Below are 15,226 nucleotides of genomic sequence, written 5' to 3' on the forward strand. Positions count from 1 at the left end.
TCCAATATTTAATTGAATTTAAAAAATGTATAAAAAGTAAGGAAAATGCATTTTTATACACTTTTGAATCTACCAGTTACATACAAACGGTGTGATAATTTTTTTTTTTTTTTATTGGCGTATTTGTTTACTGGGAGAAACAAAACTGTTTCTAAAATATTTAATGTTACTTGCAGTTGTTTGAGCACTGTTGTAATAACTACAGATGATCAGATAATGTTTTATTATACTCTTACATCAAATACATTAAATTAATGGTTAACTTAAACCTTTGTTAATGGCCACCTTGATTTCCAAAATGTTTTAAGATCTTTTCATTATTAGGATTAATTTCTCCTAATAGTTGTGGATACTTGGTACTAAGTTCTTCCCATACTACATCAGTAACAAAAGGTTGTACTTCCTGGGAGGGAAAAAAAAAGGATTCAAAAGGTATTTTAATAATCATTGAATACACTACATTTTCAATAATATATAAAATCTGTCAGGTCTTATTACCTTATTTAAATTTATTTAATATTCCAGATTCAGAGTTTATAACTGTCATTAGCAGTGCTTGAAAGGGAGCAAAACATGATGGTAGGTTGACTCAATAAGAATTTCAAAAGTATTCTGCATGTTTCATGAAGTGTTACGTCAAAATATATCACAAATGTAGACTAAAGAGTTGTTTAAGTGATCTTCCAAATATTGATCTTGCTTATCTAGCATTTGAATCTTCATGGTTCTAGTAATAAGCAACAATATTTGTGCCTGTTAGAACTATAAATATTCCAATAGGGCATAAGAATTCAAAGGTTCTAATAAGTAAGCACCCATGGTTTCATATTAGAACCTTTCAATTCTTAGTAGTCACTTAAAGCAATAAGTAATGCATAACTTTTGAAATTAGATTTTCATTGATAGTTATTTATAAATATGTATATAAAAATTATATATAAGTTACTCGGTGTGAAATCAGCTTCCCAATCACTGAGTTAGGAATATAGGATATTTATTTGCATCATCATAATTTTCTCAGCTGCTCAATCTGGCATAATATATATTAAAATACAAATGCATTAATAATTTTACAATAAGTCAGCAAGAATTATATTTGAAAATTAGTTGCTGTTAAAGCATTGTAGTTAGCATCCTGATCTCCAATCAACAGTGGGTTCAAATCATGCCATGGGTGACGTTTGTAATTAGATTGTACAATTATGATCTCATAATCGTCAGTATGAAACCATTACTCTACTTCAGTGTTTCCTATACTTTACATATCTGTGTATCTCCTTTTAAAATTAAAATAACACCAGTATATTTCCCCCCCCTCAGGAAAAAGGCACTTTAGGAGGGTATAATACTTCTTTCAGACACAAATAATTATAAAGGTATTTATTTTTTAACATTTGCATTATGATAAATTACAAATCTATGGAACAGTTTTTTCAATTATTAAACAGATTCTTAGTTATACTAATCCTACATACCAGCCTAGGTGGCAAGTAGTTAGCATTCCACTCTCCAACTAACAGGCTGCAGGTTCAAATCACAGGTATGGGTATTTTGTGATTGCCTTTAGATGGTAGATGAATTTTATTGCTGGGTGTAAGATCTCCATCGCCCTGCTTATTGCAAGCCTGAGGTAGCTTGAAAAGTTCATGTTTGGCCATCTCTAGAACAGGGTTTCTGGTCCAGGTCAAAAAGTTATAATAAATATATATATATATATATATATCCTTAGTCCACCCACCTACTACTGTAAGTTTACAGCTTATGTGTGGGAGCCATATAAAAAAATACATATGTAGACACAAAAATTGTCAAATTTAAATTTTGTGATCCATATTAAAAAAGGCCTTAGGAAATACAAAAGATAGTTAAAATATTTTGATTAGCATTTTGTTTAAAACTTCCTTTATATTTTTTATTATAATATAGAGGATTATATTTGATATATATTATAATATAATATATATCAAATATAAAAATAAAGTAAACGAGTAATCAATTTTTTTATTTTACAGTGTTCCCCATCCCCCCAATCACCTTTTTCTAACATCCACGTTTATGCCATGCGTACCACACTTTGGGGAACACTGCTTACTCATTTGGTGATCTGAAGTGTTTTTGCAAACTGATTTGAAATGCTTTTTCAAACAAGTTCAGTCTTCATAATAAGTAGAGCACATCCATGTTTGGTCTCTAAAGCAGGTTTCTGAATTATGTAAAAAAATATTTAAGAACCCTTGGTTCTTAAATATTTTTTGTATTTGAACCTTTCTCTTGGTTCTTGGTATCTGGTACTAATGTACTGTTTATGTTTGTTGACTGTGTCAGCTATGTTATTCCTGTCACATTCCCCCTCTCCCACCACCTTACATTATGAGGTCTGGCCAAAAAGTAATGAGACAAAATTGGTATAAAATTGTGTATTCAATTAATTGTTTGATATATTGTGGTCACCTTGATAGTGGGGGTGTGTAGCAGCTAGGTTCTCGTTCCTGCACCCTGTTAGTACCCATTAGGAGAAGCTAAAAGTGCTATCAACCATATGCAAATGATCGAACTAAGATTCCCAAATTGCTGCCCTAAAAGATCCCACATCTTTTAGGGCAGCAATTTGGGAATATTTTAGTATTATTAAAAAAATATTATTTTTAGGCTTAGGCCAAGCCTAAAAATAATATTTAATATTGAAGATTTCTCCAGTGTCAAGCAAGATCTCATTGCAAATATTTGCAGAGATAATGACTGTGATGTACTCTGCCTGCAAAAAACTCACAGAGGGGAAGGTGCCACAAGACCTTACATCCATGGCATGAAACTCAAAGAGATACCCCATGATGAAACTTAATTCCGTCATCCATGGACTCAATGAACAACAGAAACATTGAGATTATTACAATCACACTTAAAAATATCTCCTCAGTTCATAAACTGCCAGAAGAAACGTTCTCCTTCCCTGACATAATCCTCAATAATAATACATGCATGACTAATGTTATATTAGGTGACTTTAACAGCCATAATATTACTGGGGTTACACAAAGTCCAATGAAGATGGAGAACTTGTTGAAAAATGGGCTGAAAACCTTTCTCTAAACCTGATACATAATCCCAAACTTCCTGCGTCTTTTAACAGTGGCAGATGGAAGCGAGGCTATAACCCAGACCTCCTATTTGTTAACTCAAAAATATCCAACATTTGTGTTAAAAAGATATTAAACCCATTCCACCTCAACATATACCTATAATGCTTCAATTCAACCCAGCCATTATGCCTAACACAATCCCTTACAGACAATTTAATTTCAAAAAAGGTAATTGGAAGGGTTTCATGGAAGATCTTGACCACTCCATAGAACCAGTCCCTCCAAACCCTCAAGAGTATCCTGAATTCATAAAAATACTGAGGAAAATCTCCACTAAACACATATCCCCTGAGGATGCCACACAGACTACATTCCAGGCCTTTCCAGTGACATAGAAGCCCAGTATGCTAATTACAACTTTACAACACCAACCCTTTCTCAGAGGAGACTATCCAAGCAGGAGAAACTTTATGCTCCAAGATGGCAGAGGAAAGGCGTTCCTCATGGAAAAAGAAATAGAAGCCCTTGATATGGGTCATATCAAGGGCTTCTATTTCTAGTAGAAAGGCATGGAACTTTATCAACAGAATTAGGAAGGATTTCACTAAGCCATATGAGCATCCACAGGTAACAGCTAATCAAATTGCTCACCAGCTTCTGCTGAATGGAAAATTTTCTAAAAAGCACCCAAAAAATAAGATACTTAGAACCCCAAGTGAGGAACAAAATATGATCAACTCTGATTTCACCATCACTGAACTCTATGCTGACATAAACCTATTAAAACCTAGAAAATCTGCAGGCCTTGATGATATCCGTAATGAACAAATTAAACATTTTGGATCCAGGACTAAAGAGTGGTTATTAAAATTATACAACACTTGCCTCAGAACCCTAAAGATACCACCTATGTGGAGACATGCTAAAGTGGTGGCCTTTCTGAAACCAGGGAAAAAACCAAAGCAAAAAAATACAGACCTATATCACTACTCAGCAACCTCTTCAAACTGTATGAACAATTAATTTTGAATAGGCTACAACTCCTAATTGAATCCCATCTTATTGCTGAGCAAGCTGGTTTTAGATTCTCACTAATTCTCAACCTCGCTCAATATATAGAAAATGGTTATGAGCAAAAACTAGCCACAGTAGCAGTCTTTGTAGACCTAACTGCAGCATATGATACCATAAATCACCTCACACTAAGAAATGAAATATACAGAATAAGTAGAGACTATCACCACCTTATTCTCCTGATGCAGTCACTCTTGAAAACAGACTACGCTTTTTGTGAACAGGGGGGGGTCCACTGACCCCCCCCCCCCAAAAAAAAAAGGCCTTCTCCGGGTGTGTTATCACCATTACTTTTCAGCATTTACGTCAATGATCTCCCCATCTTTCCAGGAACTAGAAATTTTATCTATGCTGATGACTTTGCCATAGCTACTCAATCAAAAAATTTCAAGTCCATTGAAACTACTCTCTCACTTGCCTTAAACAGTCTAACCACATATTATAGCAGCAATCAATTAAAACCAAACCCCTTGAAAACCCAGACTGGCCTTTTCCACCTCAACAATAAGGAAGCCAACAGGAAGCTACAGATTTCTTGGAAAGGCTTGAATTTAGAACATTCCTGGAACCCAATCTACCTCAGTGTGACACTCGATCACACCCTTTCATATAAAACACACACAGAAAAAACAAAGGCAAAAGTGAATGCAAGAAACAACATACCAAGAAAGCTTACCTCCTCGAAATGGGGTGCAGACCCTAGCACACCAACATCTTCTGCCTTGGCCCTTTGCTATTCTTCTGCTGAATATGCCTTCCCAGTATGGTTCAGATCCTGCCATGCTGAAAAACTTGAACAGCATTGAATGAAAGCTGCCACTTAATTACAGGATGCCTAAAACCAACACTACTAAAAGACCTGTATACTTTGGCTAGTATTGCACCCCCCCCCCCCCCTTCAATTCGAAGATCTGCATTCTCAGCTGATGAAAGAAGCAGACAAATGAATGCCACCCACTATTCAACCAGACCACAGTGCCCCAAAGACTAAGCTGACATAGCTTCTGCAACTATTGAACCACCTAAAAACCCTCCAGTGACAAGACTTCAACAATGCTTTACACTGTTGGAATACCAGTAGAACATCTTCCACATGGTGCCCACTTTGACTGGAATACTTGGAAAAACTTCAGACTTCGAACAGCAGTACTCTGCAAACAAAACCTCATCATATGGGGCTACCTCACTGGACCAGATAATTGTGAGTGTGTCACAACCCAGTCCATGGAACACCTTTCTTTCTTGTCCCTTTCTTCAATCATTTTGCACAAAAGAGGACCTTATATCCTGCACAAAAAGAGCAGTTGATTGCACAAGATACTGAAGAAACATCTGACTGTATTTATTGTATAACATGCATAGTTTTTTTCTTCATATTTGACTTATTATTCCCTGTATAATTCACCTATCAAATTTAAGCTGTTCTCATTTGTAATGTATCCGAATTTGTTGTAAATAATGTTGTACCACTTACTACTGTACCACTTGTGATTGGATACAAAATAAATAAACCTTCAAAGTAACTCCTCCCTGCACTGGTTCCAACATTCCTTCCATGTGGTATAACAGGAATGGAATTCCTCATCTATTAGTTTGTTTATGGCACCCCTGCCATGGCCCTTGGGTATCCTTCACCTTGAGCTTGTACATAAAGAAAAAAGTCACACAGAGATAAGCTGGGTACAGTGGCTGTTTCAATACTGGAATGCATTTTTGGCTAAATACTCATGATGCAAAATCGAATCATTTGCAATCTCTGGATGCAAATGTTCAAGGATTTCTTTGTAATAAATTTGATTGATGCTCCAGGAGGTATAAATTCTTGGAGAACTATGCCATGGCTATCAAAAAAGATGACAATCATGGTTTTTGTTTTCTACTTGCTCATGTGCACCTTCTTCAGTTTTTACTGAATGTTTCAGTAGCACTGAAACATTCAGTAAAATTCAGTGGGCTTATGGTAATTTTTCTTGTGCCCCTCTGAATATCAGTATTTCATTTCTGGATTGTACTGAAAAAAATCAGTTCTTGTCCCGAGTAATAACACAATCTAAAAAATTGGATTTGGTTTGAGGTTGGTCCAGCATTTCTGCAGAAACAGTGTGGTGTTTTTTTGGAACCATCTTAGCACAGATTTTTTGCATTTCCAAATGTTCATTCAAACTCTTTTGAATGGTGAAACAGTTAATATGCAATTCTTCTGAGATTATTTGGTGCATTAAATGTCAATCTTCATGGAGGGAGCTCTATACTTGCTCGATGTTGTTGTGACACGCCACCCTATACATTGCTAATCTTCCATGCTTTCTCTTCCCTCCAAAAATATATTCTTCCATTTAAACACTTGGGCTCATGATAAAGAATCAGTACCATAAGCCCACTGAATTTTACTGAATGTTTCAGTAGCACTATCGTTCAGTTCAACACAAAATTTAATCGCAAAATGCTGTTCAAGATTGTACTTTTCTATTTTCGTGACAAACACTCCAGACATACACTTACTAAAAACACAATAATAACTCAACAGGCGTTTACCCTGCCAACAAGAAACTGGTACTGATGAAAACAGCAGGAATCAGGCTTACATAATCCCTCATCATTGGTTTGAAAGTGCTGCCAATTGTTGCAATAAAAAAATCTCATTTTCTGCTAGATCTCATATATATATATATATATATATATATATATATCCAACCTTCTAGTTATAGTCAGTTGTGCTGAGTAAGATAACAATATTTATATATGGTTTTATTCTATTTTTGTTTAGTAGTTAATTATAATGTTTCGGATTTGTGCCTGTGATTGTACATTTACCTCAAAATCAGCATGTTGTGTTTATCCCAAGAAAGAAGCTCTAGTATATAAAAAAATTAACATTTATTGTAAACATAAATATAATACAACACTTACAACTATGTATATTTAATATTTTTTTTTATCTTCATCTCTCTAATGCAATCTGGCATTCATATATATAATTATGATTAATAATTATAATTAGTAAATTCTAATATTCTATATTCTAATTAAAAACAGAAGGTAACTACATTCTAGAATTAGATAATATGAAATCAAAAGAAAATTCTCTGACTCTCTTAGTTAAACTGCAAGGCAGCTGGAATTTGGTTTAACAGCAATAGTGATGGGAAAGTATGCTGAAAATGCTATAAGAGATGGTGATGCTATGAAAATGCTAAAATCATATATTTTCATATATAAAAAATATATGATTTCTGCTTTGTTTTAACCTTAGTGTCATCCTGGGGTTCTAACTCCTGCTGATGAGATCTCACTAAAGTTTGAAATTGGTCTGAGTAGCGACTTTCGTGTTTTTCTTTTATGGGATACTGAAGCAAATGATGTGAAGTTGATAACTTCTATATACAAGTAGACCAGTCATGAAAATACTTCATGCTGAAACTTTGTTTATGCTTGAATAAAGGATTAAAACAAGAGTAGTCTCTTATCAAATATAATATACTTCAGAACCAAATGAAGAAACTTTCTAAAAGCACAACAAGAGTATTGCAATATGCAAATTGAGCCAACAGCTGTGCCTATTCTGTAAACTATCATAATGCTATCAGCCTTCTAAAATTTCATTTAAAACTTATTAGTCAGTATGCTTATTAGATTATTAAGAATATTTTATCCATTTTCTGTTAGACTGATATGTATAATGCTTATTAGATTTGTAGTAGACTTACTTGTGTTGGATGTAGGCTATCCACGGGTTCTAGAAAGCGCCAGAGTTCATTCCCTGCTTCTTGCCAATCAACAATCACTGAAAAAAAAAAATTCTGAATTATATTAGATGTAAATGCTATCATTCAAAGTATTATGCTACATAAATGAAGAAAGATCACTTCAACTTCTTAGTTAACTTTCACAGGCAAATCTTTATTTAATAGAGCATATATTGTCTGCTCCAGCCCTGATCTTAAATTAGAACTAGAAGCCTGTTGCCCAAGAACTCTGGCCCTATATGACATTTTCAATTTCCATACATTGCAGAAAATCAATCAATCATTTTCAAAGATCATTAAATACACTTTAGTTCCCATGTTTTTTTTCTTGCTAATAAATTCCCTTATAGTTATCCTTAGCCAAAGATTACTACCCAGATTACTACCCAGATATGACAGGGTCCATAATTTCCTCCTGGGTGTTCACTAGGTTCAGTATGATTGTCTAAAGTAAGAGCAAGAGAAGACAAAGAGGACATTCTATTGGGGGGGGGGGGGAAGTAGGAACATCAGTATTACACTATCCATTAAAGCCTGGTCTGGTACAACAGGGTGGGGATACAGACCACAACATCCTCTGGTCCATGATCTATTACACTGATGTCATTTTAAGAAATTGTTCACAGGTGCCATTATACTAGCCTAATTGAAACCAAAATTAGTTTTCTTAGCTAAAATTGAAGAGTATCTCATCCTTCTTAATGGCAAGCAGTTATACACACAATCACACACAAATTGGAAGAAGCAAGAAAGAAATGTGAGAGAGTAAAAATTGTAGGATTACTACCCAGATATGACAGCACTGAGTTAAGAAGGAGGGTGATGATAGTAAATGATTTCATGCACATGCTGTGTAGAAGATATGGATGCGAGTTTTTAGATGTGTGGGATGTGTTTGATGGCAAAAAAGATTTGTATAAGAAGGATGGCCTGCACTTGAATTCATTTGGTGTCAGAATCCTGGAGAAGTTATTTCTTGGTATGAGACCAAATGCAGAGAGTCAGGGAAACTAGATCATCAATGGAGAAATGGGAAAAATGTGTGTGAAAGTTCAGCTATGGTATGCAAACCTGATATGAATGTCTTCGAACATGGTTTTTTTTTTGCAAAATGGTGGAAAAATATGCTTTGGGTTTGGACCTTTTAAGTATGTCTGGGATAGGAAAAGAGAAAATTCTAGAACAAGACCAAATAAATTGCATATATAATTATAAGAATAGACTAGGTGATAAAGTTATTCTTCCACATTCATTCTTTTGCTTGCAACAAAGGAAAGAATGTCGGAAGATAATGAGATTGTTCAGTTAATGCGTGCTCACTTTGTTAAGATATATATGAAATATATATATATCAACCAGGTGTATGTAATATGGTGCACAGCACTACTACTACATTGGATGAAGAGTTAAAGGTTCATAAAAATGAGGTTGAAGAGCTGTTGCATAACCTGGATAAGAATTTATCTATAGGGACAGATGAAATATCAGCCCATTTGCTAAAGGAATGTTCAGCCAAATTGGCTAGGCCTTTCACATGTTTATATAACTTGAGTCTCAGCTCAGGAATGATGCCACAGGAATGGAAGGAAATGTATGATAGTTCCATTGTACAAGGGTGGTGCAAAAACTGATGTGTCTAACTACATACATATCAATATTTCTGGTGTGGTAGTGAAGATTTTAGAGAAGTTGGTAAGAACTCACATACAGAAATGGGTAGACAAACATGCTATACTCTGCAAGGAACAGCATGGGTTTACTAAAGGAAGGTCATGTTTTAGCAATTATTTTATAACAATGTTACGGCTGAGTTGGATGAAGGGAATGGATACACTATGATAATGTTGAATTCTAAGGCATTTGATAGAATACCACATGAAAGGCTGTTGCATAAACTGGAGAATATGGGATTGGAATATAAACTCCTGACTTGGATCTGGGGGATGGTTAACAGACAGATATCACAAAGTGGTTACAGTGGATGTGAATCTGCCAGATTTAAGTGACCAGTGGTGTGCCTCAGGGTTCAGTCCTAGGGCCATTATTGTTTATTCTATACATTAATGACATCAGGCAGGATCTAACATCAGATGTGCAATTTTTTTGCCAATGATGCTTAGATCAGCAAGGCAATCAGGGATGCTACTGATATTCAGCAATTACAAAATGATTTGAATAAACTGGAAATTTGGGCAAACAAAAATGGCTTTCAGTTTAATGTTAGTAAGTGTAAAGTTATGCACTTTGAAGTGATTAGAGTTCCAGTGGCACATTATATTAGTGGGGTTATGCTACAAGAAACTGAGGAGGCAAGGAAACTTGGCATATCGGTGAATAAAAATTTGTAGTTTAAAGGTCACATAGCAAAAGTTACAAATACAATTCAGTAGATAATTGCGATGTTGAAGCAAACCTTGACATGTAAGGATAAGGAAATCGTTTTGCCTCTTTATAAGGCTTTGATAAGACCACACCTGGATTACTGTGTACAGATTTGGTCTGCTGGGTTCCAAGGGGATAAAGAAGCTGTGGTAAGGGTGCAAAGAAGAGTTACAAAGATTATATCCAGATTATGGGATCTAGATTATGAGGACAGACTGTGAGTATGTGGATTGCAGACTCTGGTTAACAGGAGAAAGAGGTGATATGATAGAGGTATATAAACTTTTGAATGGGTGTTATATGGTTACAGTGGTGGTGAACCTTTTTATGTCCACATGCCAAAAGTTTACAAATTGAGTTGCTGATGTGCCAAAAATTTACAAATCAAGTTGACGTGCCGGGCACATCAGCAACTAATTAATACAAAATAAATTGCAGAATTTTATTGAGATAAGTTTAAAAATTAACATAGAATTTCATAAAAATGAACTCATAATTTGACATACACACTGTCGTATACAAATCAATATCAACCTATTATCAATTTATTAATGAGATTTTTGCTGTTGTACATTAGATGCCAAATGCTTTATACCAGGTTCATATTTTGTCACTTTTAGTAATACACAAGCAGAACTAGATTCATCAGTCATTCTATTTCTTAAACTGTCTGTTATAAAATTCATTTCGGAAAATAATGAATCAAGCATATGTAAAGGAGAAAATTAATTATGGCACAATCATAAAGAGTATTAATACACTTATGTATACAGTGTAGCATGCTGACATATATAAAAGTACGCATTTAAATTAGTTATCAATCACAGGACTAATGCTACAATATTGTAGTTTCCTCAGGCCAACATCATTAAATTAACTTGAGATAAGTTTCATTGACATATCCCATTCTGATCACCAAAAATTTATAATATTATTCAGTATAAATTATTGATTATTAAATTGATTTTAATGATGTTGGCTTGAAAAAAAAAACGGTATTGAGAAAAAATATTTATGCATTGTAACTTGCCATAGAAGTCAGTGGAGCAGGAGAAGCAGCAGAAGGATGTGAACTTGTCGGCGAACGTTTATCGTCGAATATAAATTGCCCTTGCGTATAACTGGCACCCCTGATTTCACTTTATGAAAAAAAGACATTAAAAGGTTTTGCATATATACCTCCCACACAAAAAACAACACACCCTCCCCAACAGCCATATACGATGCAAGAAAAAAAAAATAGTTTTATTGTATCCCTGAATAAGGTACAGAGGCTTTTGCAGTCTGTGTAATATATTTCAACAAATAGTGCAATTAGAGACAGCTGGAATAAAAACGCTAAGTAATGAATCACATGTACCCCTCTCACAGAAACTATCCTGTGTAGGCAAGCAAAACCATATCTTGCACTGGAAACACAGTATCTAACTAAAATTATTGTTCAATTTTTCAATTACATTAAATAAGTGTTTGTTTGATTGCATTTGAAATTTTCGATGTCCTTATGACAGATCGCAAAGGCTAACTTCAAATAAAATTCTACCACGAATTGAAACATGCCATATAATGCTTGTGTGAGTTCCCCTTCCAGCTCTAATGCAAACAAAGCAATAAAAATCAACCAAGGGTTGAAACTTTGTATGAGTTGAGTCCGCCAGTAATGAGAAGTTCTGTCAGAATGATAAACGACACCCAGTTGTGAATGTCTTAAAACTAAGAAATATATAGTGAATGTTGTTATGACAGTTGCTAGATGTTATGGAATTCGGTTGAAGAGAATTAGCGTTCGACTCAAAAATTGTTGGTTTCATTTGTCTTTGGGTCGCGTGATCTTTTGTTAATACTGCACCAATCAATTTCATGTCTTCATAGCTGCTCTCTCCTGCAAAACAAATTAATTTGTACGTATTGTAACAATTAAAAAAAAGTGGAATAATTTATAAGCATATAAAAGGATATCATATGTACATCGTTGACGTGCCAGCAAAATTCTTTGGCATGCCACCTCTGGCACGTGTGCCAGAGGTTCGCCACCACTGTTATAGGATATCAACTAATGAAATTTTTCATTATATGGAAGGTGGGGAGAGAACACAGGGACATCCATGCAAGTATGTTCACAGTCAAGAAAGGGATAAGAGCTAGGTTTTTCTTTCAGAAAGCAGTGAGTGAGTGGAATAATTTGCTCTTAAGGCTAGAGAGTGCATCTAGTGAGAATGAATTTAAGGGAAAGTATGATAGGTGGTTTGGGTGATTTATAGCCTTCCTCGATGAGTCCTTCATTCCCTGGAGGTCTCAAATAATAATAATATGCATACACACACATATATAGGGTTGGTGAGATGGATAGGAGGATAGTTGATGGAGAGATATCAGAGTAGTTCATTCAGGAGTAGAATCCAAAAGAAGGCCTGTGACTAGTGGTGTGCTGCAGGGTTCTGTTCGTGGACCACTGCTATTTAATTTGCTCATTAATGATATAGGAAAGGATCTGAGAGGAACTGTTCATTTATTTGCTGATGATGCAAAGTTGGGTAGAGCAATAGTAAATACACATGATGTCAAAATTTTGCAGACTGATTTGGATAGATTATCAGACTGGGCTAAGGAGAATGGATGTCAGGTAGATTCAACAATTTCTGCTTATTCAGCCTTCCTTTTTTTACTCATTGGCATAAAGTAACTACTTATTTTACTCATTTTGAACAATGATTTAACTTAGATTAATTCAAAACTCATGTGAACACCCGCCTGTTGCAGAGTGAATATAGAACTGATAAACTGATATTGGAAGCAATCGGAAGTGAACACAACTTCTTGTTTCCGGTTGTGTAACAACCTATGAAACAGAAAAGCAGGGTACCAACTTATGAGTAATCAAAACTGAAAATCCAATTCGTGAACACAGTACCATCTACCGGAATATTTATAATACATTTTGCTGTCAATAAATCGCAAATTTTTAAAAACTTAAGAAAAAAGGTGCCAGTACTGCATACTGCCAGAAAAGAAGCACTGGGTCTAGTGTATATTTATTTATATATATATATATAGAAAGAGGTCTAAAATTCTTGATTCTTTATTTCAATTCAAGCGCCTCCGTAGCGTAACTGGAAGAACAACAGTACATTGCGCCCTTCGATTAAAAAAGGCCTAAGTTCTATTGTTGTGACAGGAGGAATCTTTATATGGACTTTTTCAATTGAAGGTGAGTTAGCCGATCTCATATGGAGGAGCAGGGTTTTTTCTCCCGGAAACTCTGGTTTTTCATCCCGCATACAGACAAATCGGCTCTTCAGACACACGCAATTTACAGACAAAAAATACTAGTTGTGATGGTGGGTAGCAGATAGTGTTGATGTAGATGATTGGTAGTATAGGTTTGGTGTAGTGGTGGAGACGGAGAGTTGTACAGTAGGTGTCCTCTCACAATGAGTCTTCAGCTCCTTGGAGGTGTCACGAATAATAATAATAATTCTGCTTTTATCATCTGGAAAATCCTTCGACATTCTTAGCTGTTCAAAGAAATCATTGATAGGCTTCCTCTCTCTCTCTCTCTTAAAGATTAAAAATCTAATTAGTACAGTGTTGTTGGTGTGGAATTTATTTCTAATTAATGTTTTATTTTAGTAATATGACATTAGTGCTCAATAACACCCAGGTAGTCCACGCGGTTAGCCTAGTGGCTTTGCGCTTCGCAACCATATGCCTGGGGAAGGAGTGTCCCAGGTTCGATTCCCGTTGTAGACGTGAGGAATTTGAGGATCTTCCTCAGCCATAGCCAAGTTAGCCGGTCTTGGGCGCGGGCAGTAGGGTTTTTTCCGCCAGTTTATCTGGTGTTTTTCATCACGCAAGCAGGCAAACCGGCCCGTGAACACACAGGGATACATCCAAGAATACCTTGAGGCATAGGAGTGACCATTCTATCCTCGTATTTCGGTTACGAAATCCAAGCATGCTTGGAAGGTTGTGGGCCTTAAAGGCCTGTTAAAGCCATTGGGATAGATAGATAGAACACCCAGGTACCCTGTTCATGTAATCTTTGTTAATTTGAGCAATTTGGAGTTTTTCGATTACTTTGTTTCTGAACATCACTCTGTTTAAAGTCCATGTACAATTTTTAGCTAGAGAATACTGAATTAGTTGCAGAACATAACTTCAATCAAAATGCCCATTTCTTCAAAAGGTATTTAGTGGGTCTGAATAGGTATTTAATATATTATTATTATTAAACAAGACCTCATGGAGTCAAAGACTCATCTAGGAGGTCCTTTTATCTCACACACATCTCATCATACCGGGTCTTAAACACATTCAAACTCCTTGCAGACACCACACTCTCAGGCAAGGCATTCCAATCATTCACAACTCTGCACAAAAAAAACCTGCCTCTCACTCCCCTACTCACACCCTCTTTATACAGTTTCCAGGGATGACCTCTGGTTCTCCCCTGATCTCCCACTATTTGCTGTAGAACTTCTCCACCACTGATCCTATAACAACCCCTTACCAACTTGTAGGTCTCTATCATATCTCCCCTCTTCCTTCTCTCCACTAGACTCTGCAAATTACATCTTTTCAATCTTTCCTCATACTCGACATTCCAGAGGTCAGAAACTACCTTAGTCAGTCGCCTTTGGACCCTTTCCAACATCTCTTCATCCTTCTGAAAACCAGGTGACCAAATCTGGGCACAATAGTCCATGTGTGGCCTAATCAAAGCCTTATACAATGGAACAAGAATCTCCCTACTTCTACACGTCAGTGTCCTCCTCATCATTCCCAGAAGTCTTTGTGTTGTCTTCACAATTTTGGCGATGTGTCCCCTAAATTTTAGATCCTTATCCACTATCACTCCCAGATCTCTTATTTCCTCTACTTCCAACAATATATTCTCACCAAGCATAAATTCTGCATCCCATCTTTGTTTTCCAAATTTTAAAA

The 15,226-nt window shown here is 35.6% G+C and overlaps 1 protein-coding gene across 1 annotated transcript in view; it reads right to left on the reverse strand.

Annotated features, from left to right (window-relative positions):
* Positions 1–206: 206 nt before the first annotated feature.
* The window catches only part of LOC150096529 (acyloxyacyl hydrolase-like), a 236,400-nt gene continuing 221,380 nt past the window's right edge, over positions 207–15,226 (reverse strand). Inside the window, exons 17-18 of the mRNA XM_090408466.1 lie at positions 7,862–7,938; positions 207–403 (exon numbers count right to left, since the gene is read on the reverse strand). Of these exons, the coding sequence (XP_090264592.1) occupies positions 275–403; positions 7,862–7,938 (206 nt within the window). The 3' untranslated portion in view covers positions 207–274. The remainder of the gene's footprint in view (positions 404–7,861; positions 7,939–15,226) is intronic.

Source organism: Typopeltis vanoorti, chromosome 18, assembly GCF_054136105.1.
Source record: "Typopeltis vanoorti isolate ZY-2024b chromosome 18, IOZ_Tvanoo_1.0, whole genome shotgun sequence".
In the NCBI taxonomy this organism is placed as follows: domain Eukaryota; kingdom Metazoa; phylum Arthropoda; class Arachnida; order Uropygi; family Thelyphonidae; genus Typopeltis; species Typopeltis vanoorti.